Below are 20549 nucleotides of genomic sequence, written 5' to 3'. Positions count from 1 at the left end.
GACTGAAATACGTGTTCCTTGTTACTTGAGGTAACGATTTTCAGACTTTCCCGTTCACTTCAATTTATTACCTACACCGTTTGTACCTACTGAACGCCTCGGTAATTTGATACGCCTTCATTTTTTATCCTTACGGATGACTAAACCGATAGGCAGCACGCTTGTTCGCAGGTAGATCAAGTTATAAATAAATTGCTGGCGTTCTGACGAATCAACTAGCACGTGGTTGACAATAAGGAGATAATAGAAAGATAATGCAAATCGATAATCTAAACTGAGAGAAAATCAAACATTCTAAGCGGCAAGCGCCTCGGAAGTAGTTTCTATTAAGGCCATAACCACCATACAGTATGCGGCAGGAAAAAATGCGAAATTGTTTTTCAACTTCAAACCTCATTTTCGTCCATTTGACATTAACCAATCTATGTTTCAACGTTCCATAATCTATAATAGGCTAGTTTTCTGAAAAGATTAATTAAAAAATTTCCCATTTTGGTCACTAACCTTTACAGGGCGGCGCCTGAAGATGAAGATAACCAGAATTTTCAAACCGCAGAAAATCGCACAGGTCGCTAAATTTCGCATCTGATAAAACAAAATTTTTGATTTTCTCTACAATAGCATCAAATATATGTACTTATTTCATCTGCTATGTGAAACTACATGGCTCTGGATCAGTGTGGTCTAGTTGTTCATCGAATTTGAGCTAATTTTGTTACTGTTATAGTCATTTTGTTTAATGACCATTGGGCGCGCAGTTTATTGATATCCGCTAATTAGGCCTACATTATCACATGTTAAACATCAAATGTGTTCATTTTTATTTTTCAGTGCTAGAATATAGACATTGACTGATACACTGTCATGAAAAAATAGTCATATATATCCCATATTTAGCGTGTAATAGTGCCTTGAACTTTTCGCATTTTTTCCTGCCGCACCCTGTATGTTAGGGTGGATCATTGGAACCGTTTTTTAGATCGACCAAAGCTGCTTTGGTTTCATTTCGGCTGCTTAGCAAATGTGCAAAATTTGAGCGTGGACGCTTTACGCAATTTCAATTGTAATTTGGATGGTAAACATGGGTAAATATATATTTTTTTTTGAATGTAGGTATTGCAAAAGATAAATCTCCAGAACGACATTGAAAAGGCAAAAATCCTCCAGAAATAAAAATTTCAAAAATAGGGGAGACTGAGGAGACTTGATCCCTGGGGAGACTTGTTCCCCCCATATTTACTCGGAATCAAAAACATTTTTCTTCTAGCATAATTTTTCCAAAACTACTCCTGGACAAACGACTATGTTTTGGCTACAAGTGATTTCGATTGTACATTGCATTATTTTTTAACGGCTGATGGTTTGTTTTCAGTCCTTCAGAAATCTTTTAGGCGATTCCGAAAAATCTCAATAACTTTGTGAAAATTGAACCAAATCGTGTCAAAATTTCACAGCACATAGTTTAAATAAAGTACTTTCAAACTTATTTATCCAAATGAGGTTGTTGTTAACATATTTTAATCAGTGGCGTAGCTAGGAATTTGGGGGCCCGGTGCGGAAGAAAATTGGTAGGCCTTATGAAAATTACATAATATGTACATATTTTATAATGATAAATCTATACATTTAACCCTCTAATGGATACCTGGGGTCCATTGGACCCCAGAGCCACTTTGAAGTGGTCGCAAAAAAGTTTGGATTGACACATCGGTCCCGTTTTCACAGTACCTTCAAACTACACCACGATGAGTTATTTGTGCAAAAATAACAAATATTGCATGGCGTACTATAGATTATTTTTTATGTCAAAGTTGAACCGGGCGATTTTGGTCCCCTGGGGTCCATTGGACCCCACTACACGAATGATTATATCTTGTGATGGTCACTTCCTAGAATAATGCTGTCTTCGACAAAATTGTTCAATAGACCAAGGGCAATCTTGTGACGAACAAATTGAATTGAAATTAGCCCAGTAGGTGGCGCTATTGTTTATTCAAATTATGGATTGAAAGTTAAATTTAGCTTGAATATCTTGAGATTCGGAATGTATAGAAAGTTTGTGTCTTCGGAAAAAGTGTTCAATACATCAAGGATTATTTGGTAATGAAAATTATTTTAAAGTTTTTCTGCAAAATGGCGCTAATTAGTTCGTATATGCCCAGCATCCTAGATTACCGAGTGGCAAGCGTCCTCAAATAAGTACGCTTCTTTTGAAGTGAACATCTTGAGAATAACACAACATAATAACATTCTGTTCACAATACCAATACTGCCAATATGGTGGATAATTTACTTCAGAATTGACTCACCCGGATACCTCCAGGAATTCCTCCCAAAATATCTGAAGGAACTCCTACCAGGAGTCTTCCAGAAATTAATACAGGGATTCTTTCAGTAATTCTTCCTGAGGTTCCTCTACGATTTCATCTGGGAAATCCACCTAAAAGCCCTCCGGAAATGACTCCCAAAACTACATCAGGAATTCCACCAGGGATTCAACTAGGAATTCGTAAAAGGATTTTTCCACAAATGCTTTCCGAGATTCCTCCACGAAATCCTGCCAGAATTTCTTCAGGAATTTGTCTTCGAATTGCTCCCGGGTTTTCTCCAGAATTTCCTCCCGGGTTTCCTGCATGAGTTTTTCTAGGAAATCCACTTGAAATTCCTCCTGGGATTTCTCCAGGAATTCTTACCGGTATTTCTCAACGAATTTCTCCCGGGATTCCTCCAAGAATTCTTCCTGGTATTCCTCCAGGAATTCCTCTCAGGATTCTTTCAGGAATTTCTCCCGGGATTCTCCAGAAATTTCTCCCGGGATTCCTCTAGGAGTTGCTCTCGAGATTCCTCTAGGAATTTCTTCCAGGATTCCTCCAGGAACTCCTCACGGGATTCCTCCAGGAATTTCTCTCCAGGAGTTCCTTCCGGTTACGGGAAGGAAACGTTGAAATTTACATTCCATTTTATTCGATTTTTCATGAAAATATATTTTGTATCACAGAGAACAGACATCCAAGCCTATAGAAAATTGTCTCGAAAGCTGTGCAAGGATTCAATTTTTTTAGCGTTGACAACACTAGCGTCACCTATGCGGCAAGTTGCTACAATTAGTGGTGAGTACGCATATCTACATAAGTTTTATATTTACCACCGACAACAGCGTGGGAACATTGGGATAGCAGCGCCACCACGATGTTGCCACTTGTGTTGCCATTTCAAATGAACGTTTAATTCCTTACACAGTTTTGAAACTGAGCTTGGATGTCTGATCTCTGTGCTGTGGAAAATTGTGTAGATTATGATCAAAGTATAATTGTATATATCCCATAATCTGTAATATAGACACTATAGATTCCATATGCTTTCCAAGGTGCAGACAACTGTAAGGGGCCGTCCATAGTTGAAGTGGCATTTTAGGGTGGTGGGGAGAGTCTCTGATTATGCTACGAGCCATGTATTAGGTATGGGAAAATAGTGGGAGAAGGGGGGTGTCAAAAATCGTCAAAAAAATGCTACGCCATTTATGGATGGCCCCCAACCAAGCGATCTATCAATTCGTTTAGCCAAACGAGATTTACGGAACGATATTGTCTATCCGGTTGGAATCAAGACCGACATTCAATCAAAAATTTCCATTTTCTTGGTCCACAAGTGTCGCAACTGTTTCGCATCTAGTGCGCTGTGTTGCTGACAACAACGGGAAGGATGCGCACTACTTTTGACATGATTGAGAAACGTCGCGAGTTGCGTCGCGTCGCGACTTGATTGTGCGAAGTCCGGTTTGGTGGCGGCCCGACAATAACAACTGTGGGTTGTGTGACGTCATTTTCTATTAGTACACACTGAATTCACTATAAAACACTCTAAAATTGCGTAATTCAACTATTTCTCCCCAAGTCTGTAGATTCTATAGTGTCTATATTCGGTAGGTCCATGTCCTGCCATATAACAGCTGTAGACACCATCTCTAAAAATAATAAGCATCCCGCACCAGCGTCTCCCAATAGGAGAGTTCGTATCAAATGGCTCATCAACTGAACATTTTTGACCTACCCAACAACTAAGACACCATTTTTTCTAAGGAATCAGGATCCTGAGATATTATGAGATAAAAAATTTGCATGCTATCTAGCACTGCCTAGTGGTGGAATATCGAATCAAACGGCCCATAATCTATAAGTTTTTGACCAACCAAACAACTTTGCCGAAGACATCAACTATATAAGTGTGATACTTTGGAGTTTAATTAACTGTTAGAATCTAATAATAAGCTTTTATTTAAACTCTATAGAAACTACACTAAGAACTTCGTAGCACTTTGACGTAGGTACGTCTGCACACCAGAGAAACTAATTCACGAATGCTTTACTGTACCATCGGGTTGCTTGGATCAGTGAATCATTCACCACATCTTCCTTTTTATCCAGATTATGGTTGATTGACAACTTAATCGCGTTGCCAGGTTGGTCGAGACATCGAACGGAATGGACGAGATGTTTGCACTGGTTCCAGATCGTGACCGACTACAGGACTGTGTGTTCCATCGCATACGCCACTTGATGTTCCTTCATCGTTAGGATGTTTGGGTATTTTCTTGACATGAGCCGTGTTTCTTTCAAGCACGCCACCGGATACGGGATCAAATACTGTAACGCGGTTTCCTTTCCTCTCAACTACGTTATATTCTGTTGTATCGGAACATCCCGAGGTGCGTAATGAATGTCGTGATGTGTCGACTTGACTCATGCAATTCCACTTGGTGATACGCATCTTTGATGTCAAGCCGGGAAAACCACATGGATCCATTTAACCTGTTAATTATTATGTTAATTTATTTTATGTTATTCATTTCACAAATTCATCTTGATACAGTACCTTGCAAGAAGATCATCAAGAGTAGGTATCATATGATACTCTCTCCGGATCGCAGTGTTAACACGACGCATGTCGATGCACAGCCGCACGTCACCGTTGTCTTTTATGACTATTACAACAGGTGACACCCACGGACTAGGGCCATAAACTTTTTCGATAATACCCAATTTTAATAGTCTATTGAGTTGATCTTCGACTTGTTGACGAAGAGCTATTGGGACTCGGCGAACATGTTGGGCCACGGGGTTGACAGTTTCATCAATGTTAATACGTATTTTGACGCCTGTATGTATGATTAAATTTTACAATTTGTGTTTATTAGCTAAATACTAATTTATACCTTTAATTACAGGGAACTTATCAATAGCGTTATCTGAAATGTGCTGAATCTCCTCCGGACTCACGGCGCTAGGTAGGCCGATCAACAACACTCCCAACTGCTTCGATGTAACTCTTCCTAGCAAGTTCTGTTCACCACCTTTTACAACATAAAATGTAGTGTCAACACTGAGGCCATTACCCTCGACAACCGTTATTTCGGCATCGAATGTACAGATGATACTCAAGGATTCACGTTGCGCGTAAGCCGATAGCTGTTTGGATGACGGACGCACATTCTTCAGGAAAGCATTTTTGTTCCGGATATATTGCCACGTTGATTCATCAACAATGTTGTATTTGCTACCTGAGTCGATCATCATTTCGATGAGCACGCCACCGACCTTACACCAAACCAACTCGTCATGGTTATAGATAGTAGAGTAAACATAGATCCGCGGACACCGCTGACTAAAATGTTTCAAGCGTGTAAGTAGTAATTTTCAGAAGTGCGACGATTGAATATGACGTCATGCGCTCCATTGATGTTGTCCAAATCGTGACGTCATGCTCGTTTGGATACAGATTTTGACAGTTCGTTTGGATACAACGGATTCATCTTAGCGGATCTATGTTTACTCTACTATCTATAGTCATGGTTATCGCTGATTGCATATATGAAGGAGTCCTGCGGATGAGCTTCAGTTTTCACAGCACGTGATTCAGGCAACTGATTGGCGCTGACAGCGTTGATTTTGGGCTTCTTGAAACGGCGATGATCTTGGTAGTCTGTAGACTTGCGCTTTATCGGACCAGACTTATCAATCCTTCCGCGACACTTTTTCGCGAAATGACCAATGGCATCGCAGTTGTGACACTTGGCGTTCTTGGCTGGACAGTTCTCTTCTGGCTTGTGTGGTCTGTTACCACATCTGCTACAATCGGAAACTTGATAGCTTTGTGTCCAGCGAGATTTGTCATTAGTGTTGGATATTTTGTTCACAAACGTACTGCCACGACTGGTTTCTAGCATGTTCCCAGCACTAGAAGCATGTTGGTTCAACTCACGGACTTGGTGTTGAATAGAAAGGTGGGTGTTGACGAGGTTGGTAAGCTCGTCCAAGTTGATGTTGGGCTTCTCCAATATTTTCCGTCGCAATTCAGGTGGTGCAAGCATTACGATCTTGTCAATCACGGCTGCATCGCGGCTTTCTCGTTCCGTTGTTCCAAACTGACATTTAGTGGCCAATACCTTGGCCCGCAGCAAAAATTTGTCAAGGGTCTCGCCGGTGACTGGTTTCTGCGTCCAAAATGCGTGCCTCTCGAAGGTGTCGTGGCGTTTCGGAGCAAAATAAGTATCCAATCGTTGTATGACATTTTCGAAATCATCTCCGCCGTCTCCAGTGGTTTCATGGTTAGCATTGGGTAAGCTCTCATACACACGTTGAAGTTGACGACCAGCGACAGCCAGGAAGATGCTTTTGAGTCTTTTCTTGCTCTTCTTGCTCATCGCAGCCGCGATGTACTCAAACTGTCTCTTGTAATCGAACCATGATTGTCTAAAGCCTGGTTTAGACGGCGCAAGTGACTTGATTCCAGTCAGTTGAAAATGTCTACTTGAATGCGAATTGAACGTGTAAACACCACCATTCATCTCACTTGATCAACTGACTTGACTTGAACGAAAGTTGAACATGTTGAACTTTTTCATTCAAGTCAAACGAAATCATCTCACTTGCCTCGTCTAAACCCGCGATTCATGTGAGTTGAATTCAAGTCATCTGTCAAATGAGATGAATTCAATCCACGCACCGCACGAATTGAACAATGTAAACACTTCGTTCAACTTAAATGCTTTCAAGAGCATTCAGGTGGACGTTCAAGTCGTTTGCTCAGTCTAAACACATCATTCAATTGGATTGAGCACATTTGAGAAGTTTGCAAGTGAAATGCTCGTTTCAGTTGATCAATGTAAACCAGGCTTAAGTTCCGTTATTGGAACGTTGTCACACTCGAACGGTGGCAGTTTAAACAACTGGTCTTCCATCTGTTTAAATTAGATTTTATTAAGTTGTGGTTGCATTAAAAAAATGTATACTTTTACAAACTTTGGGAGATCTTAGACACATGACAAACTAAGATTGTTTTTCATTTGCCCAGTTGCCATTGGCAACCAATTCCGTCTGGTTCACTGGGCTTGCCATATATTAAGCGATGCATTGCGTTGGCATGACAACCACGTGTTATTATTATTTTTTTAGCATTTTACACGTTGCTCTCAAGGCCAAGGCGAAATCCCTTTTTAGAGGCAAAATTTTCACAGTTTGACCTGGCGGATCGTATCCGCCGCAAATGCAGTTGCTTTTTAAGGCCAACCGTTCGTACAACAGCCTGACCCGACGGATCGTATCCGTCGCTAAGGCAAGTTCCCTTCGAAAGGCGAACTTTTTACAACCTGACCCGACGGATCGTATCCGCCGCTAAGGTAGTTGCCTTTGAAGGTCAACTTTTTGTACAACAGCCTGACCCGACGAATCGTATCCGCCGCTAAGGCAAGCTCCCTCCGAAAGGCGAACTTTTTACAACCTGACCCGACGGATCGTATCCGCCGCTAAGGTAGTTGCCTTTGAAGGTCAACTTTTCTTTCAACAGCCTGACCCGACGGATCGTATCCGTCGCTAAGGCAAGTTTCCTTTTGAGGCGAACTTTTACAGCCTGACCCGGCGGATCGTATCCGCCGCTGAGGCAAGTTCCCTCCTAAGGTGAGCTTTTCAGCCTGGCCCGACGAATCGAGTTCGTCGCTAAGGCAACCACATGTTTGATACAGAAAAAAAATGTGCTTGATTTCCCAACTTTTGCAAAAGTTGCTTGAGGGTTTTACTTACATTTTCCGATACTCAACGGCAGCGTGGATTGTTCTCGTCGCCAGATGTGATACTTTGGAGTTTAATTAACTGTTAGAATCTAATAATAAGCTTTTATTTAAACTCTATAGAAACTACACTAAGAACTTCGTAGCACTTTGACGTAGGTACGTCTGCACACCAGAGAAACTAATTCACGAATGCTTTACTGTACCATCGGGTTGCTTGGATCAGTGAATCATTCACCACAATAAGTAATCAGGATCCTGAGATATATGAGATTTAAATTATAATAGTGTTACGTCTGTTTGCCTCTGATTCCTCTTGGGTTTATTCAAATATTACGAAACGCAAAATTTGACAACTTAGGGGCTCCTCCCTTCTCCGTGCAACAACTTTTGTATGGAAAAGTTTGAATGAAACGTAACACAGCGCTAGACCACCTCCCACTCCTTTGCGTTACGTAATATTTGAATGACCCCTTTTGACCCGCTGGACATATACACTACCCGTCATAAGTACGGACTCACAAAAAGTATTGCAACAATATTGCATCACCCTGACTCACCTCGTGTTCTGGTTTTAGAGATATCGATGTGAGTCAGGGTGATGCAATATTGTTGCAATACTTTTTGTGAGTCCGTACTTATGACGGGTAGTGTATGTCTACTCGTCTACAGCAGTGCGATTTACCCTATTGTTTCGGTACGTCTTGTCCTTGTCCGCTTGTTTAGGTACGTTATATCCTGTAGATCGGGGGCATTTTTCAATGCTCACTAGCACCACCTAGCGGAAACTTCCCGAACTAAATTGTTCATCACTAGATAGGCCTTGACTTTCCTAACATCTTTGCTGAAAACATCACCCTTTCAAAAAGTAAGGATCACGAGATACGCGAGAATATATGTTGGGGTCCAATGGACCCCAGGGTCCCAAAACGGACCTTCATTTAAGGTATCCTCTTGAGGGTTAATTTCTTTGTATTTGTGAATTTTAAGAACAAAAAAATCTATTTTATAAATAAGCCAAGAAAACAAAATGATATCTTCGGCAAAGTTGTAGATAATAGCACAGAGAACAGACATTTAAGCTCGAACAAAAATACGTCGAAATCGTGTGTAAAGGATTTAAGTGTACCTCAACGCCACCAACGGAGACTGCCCCACTTATAAACTCGATTTGAACACACGATGGCAGTGTTCATCGTTAAAATACACTAGCCCACAAAGCGACACGAGCGCCAAACGGCCAAAAACGGCGAGCACTGGAAACAAAAATGACAACACAACAATGTAAGTGATGGGACGCTAGCGCCACGCAACGGGAGCATAACCACATACTCTGATATGACCGTTACAAAGTTTTACACAAGGTAGAAAGCGAAGATAGACGTCTGTTCTCTGTGATAATAGCATGTAAAAAAATGTTGCCGAACACACTTTTGCTTTATCTTTTGAAATAAGCGATATATAATAAATTTAGTATATACAACCCCTTCAAACCTTGAAAAACCACTAAATCCTTTATATCTTTCTTGGTTGAGGCTTTCATGGCCTCTGATGTTCTTAACACTTTTTCAGTATGTTATTAAGCATCTTTTTTGAAGACAGTGTTGCCATATTATTATTATCCCTACGTAATTTTTCTATTTTTCTGTAAAAAATCATATTTTTTTCATAATGAGATTTCTTGCAAAGTTACAAAAAGTTGCAAAAAAGTCAAAGCATAATGAAAAGTTGAGTATTGCATATTTAAAGCGCATATATTGGCATGCATTGCCCTACATTAACCATTAAAGTTGAATTACAGGGGCAAGTGGCCCCACTATTGCTGACTTACGACTATACTGGTATAATCATAATTCAACTATAGTGACGCCACTAACATTAATGGTTTATAAACAGTAATGCATGTCAATATATGTGCGTTATTTATGCAATACGTACAGCTTCAACAGCGTGGTTACTTGGGAAATGCGATCTTATACAGGTCAACTTATTATTCGCTCTTTTTTCTTCGATGCTTAAATTGTGTTAAAAAATTACCATTTTCTCACATTTAAACGTTGAAATAAACACTAAGTTAGTAAAATCTAAAATTTAAAAGGATTTTATAGCTTGGGAAGTTCATGTGACTGCGGCAGCGTTTATAGAAAGAACTATAGTGATTTCTGGAGAAATCTCTAGAGGAATTCTTGGAGGAATCCCTCGAGGAATTTTTGAAGCACTATCTGTAGGATTTCCCTGGAGGAATCCCTGAAGAAAAACCTGGATGAATTGGGGTTTTAAATTTACAGATATGTATTGATTTTTTGATTTTATTCGAAAGAGCACCTTTTTCTGAGCCACTATGATTTTTTTCAGATTTTTGTTCTGATACCTAAAATCAATTTCAAAGAGATTTTTTGAAATCACCTTTTGACAGCTGGGAGACTGTTTGACAGCTCCGCTCAGTACAAACTGCGACGAGGGGTGATTCGACAAATCGCTCCCATACAAACTTCAAATTGATTTTTAAATAGGTTCCCGGGCGCAAAAATACATGAAAATTTGGATTCCGGCTCAGTTTGACATGCAGATTCAGAATATCGAATTATCTCAACATCGTTAAAGAAGCCAATTCCTGGCGCAATCCCTGGAAGAATTTGTGGAGGAATCTCTAGAGGAATTCTGGGAGGAATCCCTAGAGAAATTCCTAAACAATTTTCTGGATGAATTCCTGGAGAAACCTTGGAGGAATTTCTGGATAAATCCCTGAAGCAATTCTTGAAGGAATCTCTAAAATGATCCTTGGAGGAATCCTAGGATGAATTCCCGGGCGAATTTAAGAAGGAATCCCTGAGGAATTCCTGAAAATATTCCGAGAGGAATTCTAAGAAATACCCAAACAACCCAAGTAACCACGGTGCTGAAGCCCTATTGCATGCAGATACATGGTGTATTTAGAGCAATCATTACTTTACATGAACACTTAAGGTTGATTTAAAGTAGAAATGGCAATTGGCTTCTTTAGCGATGTTGAGATAATCCCATATTCTGAATCTGCATGCGAAACTGAGCCGAAATCCAATTTTTCATGAATTTTGGTGCCCGGGAACCAATTTAAAAATCTATTTGAAGTTTGTATGGGAGCGATTTGTCGAATCACCCCTCGTCGCATTTTGTACTGGGTGGAGCTGTCAAACAGTTACCCAGCTGTCAAAAGGTGATTTCGATAAATCTCTTTGAAATTAATTTTAGGTACCAAAATAAAGTTCTAAAAATCTGAAAAAAATCATAGTGGCTCAGAAAAAGGTGCTCTTTCGTATAAAATCAAAAAATCGATACATTTTTCTTAATTTAAAAACCCAATTATGCGACAGAATTAAGATTATACCAGTATAATCTTAATTTGATTCTATAATTGGCTTCTTTAGCGGTGTTGAGATAATTCCATATTCTGATTCTGCATGCCAAACTGAGCCGAAATCCAAATTTTCATGAATTTTGGTGCTCGGGAACCTATTTAAAATCAGTTTGAAGTTTGTATGAGAGCAATTTGTCGTATCACCCCTCGTCGCATTTTGTACTGGGCGAAGCCACAGACAAACAGACGTAACACCTTGAACGATTTTCATGCAAATCCATCGCCCAGTTCACACTACCAACACCTGGTGGAAAAGTTGCACGAATCACTGTGTTGTGCAATATCGTCAACAGAAGGCGCTAGTGTGAAACGTCAAACGCATAGAAAAACGATGCGCGCGCCTCTGTTTGTGAAAGCAACAACTACCTACCTTGATACCTTGTTGGCTACAAAGTAACTTTACTCCAATGCCGAGCGTATAGTAGAGCACCATCTTCGTCGGTCTTGGGCGATGTTCCTCCAGTTTCCCCGAACGTGTAGGGATCGTAGATCTTCTTCAACCGCGTGCAGCCAGCGAGTTCGCGGCCGCCCACGAAGCCGCCTACCTCTACCGGGTTCTCTGCTGAATATTGTTTTCGCTATTCTTTCTTCCGACATTCGCACTACGTGTCCAGCCCACTGAAGTCTGCCGTATTTTATACGTTTCACAATATTCGCATCTTCGTACACTTGGTACAACTCGTGATTCATGCGTCTGCGCCACACTCCATTTTCTTGTTTCCCACCGAGAATTGTCCGCAGCACTTTGCGCTCAAAAACTCCAAAAGCTTTTCGGTCTACCTCCTTTAACGTCCACGCTTCGTGACCGTAGAGGGCAACCGGAAGAATCAGCGTCTTATACAGAGCGAATTTTGTTTGCGTTTGCAAGTTACGGGACCTAAGCTGGCTACGCAATCCGTAAAAGGCCCTATTCGCAGCTGCAATACGCCTTTTCACTTCACGGGAAACGTCATTGTCACATGTCACAAGTGTTCCAAGATAAACAAATTCTTCAACAACTTCAAACACTTCCCCATCAATCACTACCTCAGCACTAACACCACTAGGCCTGCTTCTGTCTCTACCCGCTATCATGTACTTCGTCTTGGTAGAGTTAATCGTCAAGCCTATCCTCGCTGTCTCTCTCTTCAGAGGAGCATAAGCTTCCTCCACTGCCCTACGATCGATGCCGATGAGATCAATATCGTCCGCAAAACCGAGGAGCATGTGCGACCGTGTGATGATAGAGCCATTCCTCTGCACGCCTGACCTCCTAATCACTCCTTCGAGTGCAATGTTGAACAATAAATTTGAAAGAGCATCCCCCTGCTTCAATCCATCCAAGGTCACAAACGACGTAGACACTTCGTCCGCGATCCGAATACTTGATTTTGATCCATCCAGCGTTGCGCGTATCAACCTAATTAGTTTCGCCGGAAAACCATGTTCTGACATTATCTACCAAAGCTCATTTCTTTTCACTGAATCGTACGCTGCTTTAAAATCAATGAACAGATGGTGAGTCTGCAAGTTATATTCCCGAAATTTATCTAGGATCATCCGCAGGGTAAACATTTGATCCGTCGTTGATCGGCCCTCACGAAAACCAGCCTGGTATTCGCCGACGAAGGACTCCTCAAGAGGTCGCAGTCTGTTGAACAGGACACGCGACAGTATCTTATACGCCGAATTTAAAAGGGTAATCCCTCTGTAATTGGCACACTCCAGTCTGTGCCCTTTCTTGTAGATTGGGCATATGAGGCCATCCAACCAACTAGTGGGCAATTCTTCATCCTCCCGAATCTTTATAATAATCTGATGGATTGATTGATGTAGCTGCTCGCTTCCGTGCTTAATAAGTTCGACCGGGATCTCGTCCTTCCCAGCAGCCTTGCTGTTTTTCAGCTCCTTAAGGGCCTTTTTAACCTCATCCAGTGTTGGTGGTTCCACTGCTTGACTGTCATCCATTATGTTTATCCTGTTCCTGGGTGCTCCTTCGCTGCTACCATTCAACAAATCTTCGAAGTGCTCCTTCCACCTGGCTGCCACCATTGTTTTGTCTGTCAGCAAATTTCCTTCCCGGTCATTGCACATGGCGGGCACTGGCGCAGTCTTGTGCCGCGCGCCATTGACAGTTGCATAAAATCTCCGCATATCGTTCCTGTCCATACTTTCCTGCGCTTCAGCAATAACACTCTCTTCGTGTTGCCGTTTTTTCCTGCGGTGGATTCGTTTCTCTTCTGCTCTTGCAACCCTGTACCGCTCTCTGTTCTGCCGGGTACCGGCCACTAGCATTCGACTTCTGGCGGCATTCTTTTCGTTCGTCGCTCGTTGGCAGTCCTCGTCAAACCAACCATTACGTTGGCGTCGCTGAGCGGTACCAATCACCTCTTGCGCTGTTGTTGTCACTGCTTCGTGGATACTTCCCCACAAGCTGTTGACATCTCCAGATCCGTTGGTCTCTCCTATCCTCTCGTCTAGCTTCTGATGGTACTGTGCAGCAACCCCTTCGGCTGACAAGCGATGGATATTGAAACGCATCGTCCTGTTGTTTCTTGAACTCGTGACGCTGGATAATCGCGCCCGAATTTTAGCGGCTACAAGATAATGATCCGAGTCGATGTTCGGGCTTCTGTAGGACCTCACATCTATGACGTCCGAGAAATGTCGCCCGTCGACCAGCACGTGGTCTATCTGGGAGCAAGTGTCACCACTCGGGTGTCGCCAGGTGTGTTTTCGGATATTCTTACGTGCGAAGTAGGTACTGCTGATTGCCATCCCTCTAGCAGCAGCGAATGTCACAAGGCGCAGACCATTATCATTGGTAACAGAATGAAGGCTTTCCGTTCCAATGACAGGCCGAAAGAAACTTTCTCTGCCGATCTGCGCATTTGCATCTCCGATGACTATTTTGACATCTTGTTTTGGGCACTCTCCGTAGGCCTTATCAAGGCTCTCATAGAACTCATCCTTCATGTCATCGGGTTTGTCGTTCGTTGGCGCATAGATGCTGATCAGGCTGTAGTTGAAGAACTTGCCCTTCATCCTCAACACACAGATTCGGTCGCTTACCCGGATAAAAAATTACCATTCATTACATGGTAAATATTATTAACATATGACTGGTTTTATCGTTCACAATAAAACACATAGTAGATATATTGTTACTTTTTACAATAGAAATCAAACCCATATAGTTCGTACAATAAGTGAACAATAGCTTTATTAGTGACTTATTGATTCGATTGTTTTTCAATAGTTCTATAATAATTTAAACTTACTAGCAGTAAAAATTAATTTAAGTTGTTTTTAAATAGTTGCAAAAGTGCCTGCAAAGTTCTTATGGACTTCTTATTAAAAAAGAGTTTATTTGTCAATTACACTTAAAAACAATTCGTAACAAATAAATAACAATAAATATTATTGTTGCTTGGATCATGTTTGTATAATCAAATACAAAATCACTTGACATATTTTTTTTATAGTTTTCGTTTTAAATTTGAATACAATAGATGTTTCGCTTAAGCTTCAACGACTGATAGACGTCAAGCCGTGTTGGCAGAGGAAGCTCTCAATGAATAACGGAGGAAGTACCCAGCGAGGTATACCATATACTTATAGAAAACTAGCTGTAAATCAGGTTTTAGCCAAGTGAGCCAAGTGACGACAAGAAAAGGATGAACAATGATTTTTCTAATGTTTTCCAATAAGTTAAAGGAATCTAGTAAATAGTAAACTATCATTGATAACAATACAAATACAATTAGTTTAATGGGGTAAATTGAACCGATGCTAAAATAAACATGCAATAATATTTGTTGTTATGTAAACAGATTTCGCCTTTGAAAAACCAGAGAATTCATATTTCTCGCTAACATTTTTCCCCAGCATTTACAGATACTAATGGCCACATGAAATGTGAACGATTTATGGTATGGATCATACGACCTGAGGTCTGACTTGTGATATTTGGCAGTTATTTGAAAAGATTGAAGATAGATCTTATCAACAGCTGCCAAGCAATACATACCAGACAGACATCAGAGTGTTTGATTCTTATCCTAAAATGTGCATATCATTCTGGCAGCCGTTAGTGCTCGTAAATGCTGGATATAAATGTTAGCGGAAAATATAAATTCTATGGATTTTCAAAAGCGAAAACTGCTTACAAACAACAACAAATATTATTGTATTTTTATTGTAACAACGATTCATATGACGCCATTCGATTAATTGTATTTGTATTGTAAGAACAATGAAAAAACATTAAGATATATTGTTTTCTTTTGAAAATTGCCCTAAAAATGTCTCATAAAAACACAATACATTCTATTGTTTTTCACGAAAAAGTGTATGAAAATTTTCTCAAAATTTTATGGTTAAGATACATAACGACCACCATTTTTTATTGTAAAAGTGCCATTTACCATTCGCCGAATGGTATAGAACAATAGGGGTGATGGTGAGTGTGCTGTGTAAATTACAATACGTTTAATGGTGAATATTTTTCGAAAAAATGGTGTTGTAACAATAAAATTTATCGTATTTTTATGATATTTTTTATCAGGGTATCGGCTTCCACCGAATAACTCGCTTCATCTGCTTCCCGATCACTATAAAGCCAACTCCACGTTCTGCCTTATCGCCGCCGCTGTAGTAGATGTGGTACTTGAATGAAGTGTTGGCGATGGGATCCACCGCTCGGAATTCGCGTTCTCCAGTTTTGGGCCAGCGTATCTCCTGGATAGCGGCCACATTAACGCCGACATTCCGCAGTTCACGAGCCAGGAGCCCAACACGTGCGGGTTCATTCAAAGTTCTCACGTTCCAAGATCCGACTTTCCAATCGTTGTCCTTTATTCGTTGCCGGGTCTGTTGCCGTTGAATCAATCCGTTTACTCTACTATTGCTTTTCTGGGTGTTTGAAGGTTTTCAGCAGGCTACCTTACCGGGGCCGCGCTGCCTACATTGCGTTGAAGGGGCTGCCTTCTTAGGTATAGCTGACGCAATACAGCATTTCATACTCAGCCGCTGGATGCCAGAACAGACGCTGTTTGAGCCGCACCTCCTTGGTGAACAGACGCTCGGATCGTACCTCCTCAATCTAGCTGAAGTCAGAAGGACAACAGTGCCCAGGCTGCACTACCAGCTAAGCACACAACTCTTAGCTGGCGGTCTTTGTCATCGTTTGACCCGTGGAAGCATGAGGTAGGAACTTGTGAGGACCAGAGCTATGTTGGATGCTCTCCTTATCGACTCACCGTTTTGCAGCAACAACTATGAAAATTTAAAATGATCGTTAAAAGCGTGGTCGATGGAAATTTCACAAGTGTTACGTCTGTTTGTCTGTGGCGAAGCTGTCAAACAGTTGCCCAGCTGTCAAAAGGTGATTTCAAAAAATATCTTTGTAATTGATTTTAGGTATCAAAATAAAGTTCTAAAAATCTGAAAAAAAAAATCATAGTGGCTCAGAAAGAGGTGCTCTTTCGTATAAAATCAAAACATCAATAAATTATTCTAAATTTAAAAACCTAATTGCCCATTTCCACTTTAAATCAACCTTTAGTTTGCATGTAAAGTAATGATTGCTCTAAATACACCTTACATCTGCATGCAATAGGGCTTCAGCACCGTGGATACTTGGGAAAAAACCTGGATTAATTCCTGGAAAGATTCCTGGAAGAATCCCTAGAAAAATTTCAAATCTGGTGGCCCTGGAGAAATTTCTGAATAAACCTTTCGATGAATTGGCTTTTTTAGCGGTGTTGAGATAATTCCATATTCTGAATCTGCATGCCAAACTGAGCCGAAATCCAAATTTTCATGAATTTTGGGGCCCGGGAACCTATTTAAAAATCAATTTGAAGTTTGTATGGGAGTGATTTGATGAATCACCCCTCGTCGGATTTTGTACTGGGCGGAGCTGTCAAACAGTTGCCCAGCTGTCAAAAGGTGATTTGAAAAAAAATCTTTGACATTGGTTTTCGGTATCAAAACAAAGTTATAAAAATCTGAAAAAAATCATAGTGGCTCAGAAAAAGGTGCTCTTTCGTTTAAAAATATAAAATGATGGAAATTTTCTTAATTTAAAAACCCAATTCCTAGAAAGCTTCAGGAGGAATCCTTTGAAGAATTTCTGAAGAGATCCCTGGAGGAACTCTGTAAAACAAATCCTGGAGAAATCTCTGGAGGAAATCCTGGATGAGCTTATAGGCAAATTCCTGGCAGAATCTCTTGAGGAATTTGAAGAGAAGACCCTAGAGGAATTCTTGGAGACATCCCTAGAGGAATTATTGAATGAATTTTCTTGGAGAAATTCCTGGAGGGATACTTCCTCCAGAAATTTTGTAACCGCTGGTTCCACATTTGTAGCTTGTAGGCTCCTCCACAAGCTTCCTCCTTATTTCCATGACCTGCCAGTAAGCCCCTAAAGCCTTAATCCGGCCCTGATATACGAACTGACAGCCTTACTGGTGGTGCCATCCTTAGCTGTCAAAGGGAGCCTTTCGCTTATTTGAATAGCACTCGTTTCGGGTGCTCACACTCACACTCGGTGACAGCGGTTTGAGTAACTAGTTGATCTAACCGTAAGGGTAGCCAACTTTTTAAAGGGATAGAATGCCAGTTGTCAAACTCCGGGATTACCAAAATCATCTACCTATGCTGGGTAAAGTGGTTAGAAGACAAGGAGAAAGTCTCTGTCCATCAGCAACCACCGCCGATATAGGAAGTGCGCGTCACTAAAAACGATATTTAACTAAACCTAGTGTTTTGTACATTGCTATATTAAAGTAAAAGTGCAATTAATTATAAAAGAAAAGGTAATTTTTAAAAGAACTGTGCAAAGAAGTATGGTGTACTTGTGTGGTAATTGGGGGGTGGGAATAACCAGGAGGAGACATGTTCAATAATGCGTCATAGGTCCGAAAACGGGCCTTTTCTTCTTTTTCTATCACCGGAGCAACCGTCCGGAAAGATATTGTCTTCTAGACATCAACGTCGGACTTCCAACCGGTAGTTGAAACCTATCAAGAACGCCGTCATCACCGCCATTTTGAGAAGCCTCGGAGGACAAAAGGACGTCAAAGGCCGTACCACGCGTACCTTCCTGCGCCATTTTGGGAGATAGCCTACGCTCACCTTCGGGTAGTGAACCAGGGAACACGCCGTGCATGCAAACCGGCAAACCGCCTGGTCCCTCCATCAAGCCCGGCCCCTCTATTGGAGAGCATCGATCCGGCAACCGCCTGGTCCCTCCATCAAGCCCGGCCCCTCTATCGGAGATCACCGAACCGGCAGCCGCCTGGTCCCTCCATCAAGCCCGGCCCCTCTATTGGAGAGCATCGATCCGGCAATCACCTGGTCCCTCCATCAAGCCCGGCCCCTCTATCGGAGATCACCGAACCGGCAGCCGCCTGGTCCCTCCATCAAGCCCGGCCCCTCTATTGGAGAGCATCGATCCGGCAATCGCCTGGTCCCTCCATCAAGCCCGGCCCCTCTATCGGAGATCACCGAACCGGCAGCCGCCTGGTCCCTCCATCAAGCCCGGCCCCTCTATTGGAGAGCATCGATCCGGCAACCGCCTGGTCCCTCCATCAAGCCCGGCCCCTCTATCGGAGATCACCGAACCGGCAGCCGCCTGGTCCCTCCATCAAGCCCGGCCCCTCTATTGGAGAGCATCGATCCGGCAATCGCCTGGTCCCTCCATCAATCCCGGCCCCTCTATCGGAGATCACCGAACCGGCAGCCGCCTGGTCCCTCCATCAAGCCCGGCCCCTCTATTGGAGAGCATCGATCCGGCAACCGCCTGGTCCCTCCATCACGCCCGGTCCCTCTAGTGGAGAGCATCGATCCGGCAACCGCCTGGTCCCTCCATCAAGCCCGGCCCGTCAAACGGAGAGCATCGATCCGGCAACCGCCTGGTCCCTCCATACCACCTGGCCCATTCACCGGAGAGTGTTGATCTGGCGAACCGCCAGGGTCCCTCCATACCGCCCGGCACCTCCGCCAGGAAGGGCGTCGATTTCGCCAGGAAGGGCGACGATCATTCCCCGTGCTACGCCAACCGCCAACGAACCCCCCCAAACAAACCGCAAGTACACCTTATGTAAATGTTGTGCACGTCAAATTGTTAATGCCGTAGAATGCTCCTGTGAGGGCAAATAAAACCTTAGAAATGTAAGCAAAATTTTATAGTAGTTGGCCTTTATTTCAACACGCAAGCCCTACTTTGGATATACATTTAAATTTCCATTAGTTTTCCGTGCCCTAAAAGGGGCTGTACGCGCCCAACGCGTGCAACAGAAATGGCACGAGCAAACATGCACACCCCATTAAATACTAGCAAGCAAGATGCTTGCAGTCTGGTGACCGATGGCAGCGTGCGCTCCGAATGGGCGGAGCATACAGCGCAGCGTGACGACTGCAGACCGACCAATTTCATTGACACTTCATGTATATAAGCATACCCCTTTGTTGTTTTTTTCAAGCAGTTTCAAATATACCGCCGATGCGAACGGACCAACGGAGCAAAAGTGTTTCTCTTGAACGTGTGCCGAATAGTAGCGATAGTGGTGGTTAGTCCGATCGGTGCGAGGATCGGCTGGCAGTAGTTCTCTTCCTTCCACCCCGAGCCGGTGGAAACTGTGTGTGTGTCTCTCTGAGTCGGCGTTGGCGTACAAGCAGAACGTGTTGCGTCTTGTTCGGCGTCGTTTGCGTTGCGGTTCGCTTCGTTTAATCGAGGCAATTGGTGTGCGGTGGAGCGGCGGCGGAGCTATTGGACTTTCGCTCTTGTTTGTTGTGTGGTGCTCGGAAGTTGATACCAAGAAAGAGTTATTCGACAATTTTCCATTTCCTCATTCGGTGTCACTTCCGGCATCCGGTGACAGGCAAGGAGCGGCGGTTCCGAGAGCTGTGCCCAGCTGGATCGGATGTGTTTCGGCCATCTGGCCGTGGTCCTTCGACGGAGAGAATAACGCGTTGGTGGCCGTGAGGAAAACGGCTACTTGCGGTACAGGAGACGAAGCCGGTGACCGTGGCGTGTATGCTTGTCGGCATCCAGTGGCTGGTAGCTGCAATGAGCGCAGCTGTCGGTGGTTAGTAGTGTATCCT

General features: G+C 42.6%; 2 protein-coding genes across 3 annotated transcripts; one reads left to right on the top strand and one right to left on the bottom strand.

The window, feature by feature from the left end:
- Window positions 1-2602: 2602 nt before the first annotated feature.
- LOC134287483 (uncharacterized protein K02A2.6-like) lies at window positions 2603-6740 on the bottom strand. 2 transcript variants are annotated; one of them, XM_062849358.1, is made up of 3 exons: window positions 5213-5911; window positions 4873-5155; window positions 2603-4808 (listed from the first exon to the last, which is right to left on the bottom strand). In XM_062849358.1, the coding sequence occupies exons 1-3, from the start codon at window positions 5571-5573 to the stop codon at window positions 4676-4678; spliced, it is 777 nt and encodes a 258-aa protein (XP_062705342.1). In that variant the 5' UTR covers window positions 5574-5911; the 3' UTR covers window positions 2603-4675. The 2 variants fall into 2 exon arrangements, with proteins under 2 accessions (XP_062705342.1, XP_062705341.1); XM_062849357.1 differs by having other exon boundaries at window positions 4873-6740.
- An 802-nt stretch (window positions 6741-7542) lies between these two features.
- On the top strand, window positions 7543-19604 carry LOC134291843 (splicing factor 3A subunit 2-like). Its single transcript, XM_062860119.1, has 2 exons — window positions 7543-7611; window positions 18429-19604. Exons 1-2 carry the CDS (start codon window positions 7543-7545, stop codon window positions 19602-19604), a joined length of 1245 nt encoding a protein of 414 aa, XP_062716103.1.
- The last annotated feature ends 945 nt before the right edge of the window (window positions 19605-20549 follow it).

The sequence above is a fragment of the Aedes albopictus genome, chromosome 1, assembly GCF_035046485.1.
Source record: "Aedes albopictus strain Foshan chromosome 1, AalbF5, whole genome shotgun sequence".
Classification (NCBI taxonomy): domain Eukaryota; kingdom Metazoa; phylum Arthropoda; class Insecta; order Diptera; family Culicidae; genus Aedes; species Aedes albopictus.
The sequence above is the reverse complement of the archived record's forward strand: the minus strand, read 5'-3'. Positions and strand labels throughout refer to the sequence as shown.

Coding starts and splice junctions, on each gene's coding strand:
- LOC134287483 (XM_062849357.1), bottom strand. CDS start 6,700: ATGAGCAAGAAGAGCAAGAAAAGACTCAAAAGCATCTTCCTGGCTGTC.
- LOC134291843 (XM_062860119.1), top strand. CDS start 7,543: ATGCAGTTGCTTTTTAAGGCCAACCGTTCGTACAACAGCCTGACCCGA. Junction 7,612..18,428: donor GGATCGTATCCGTCGCTAAG/GCAAGTTCCCTT, acceptor ATTGTCTTCTAG/ACATCAACGTCGGACTTCCA.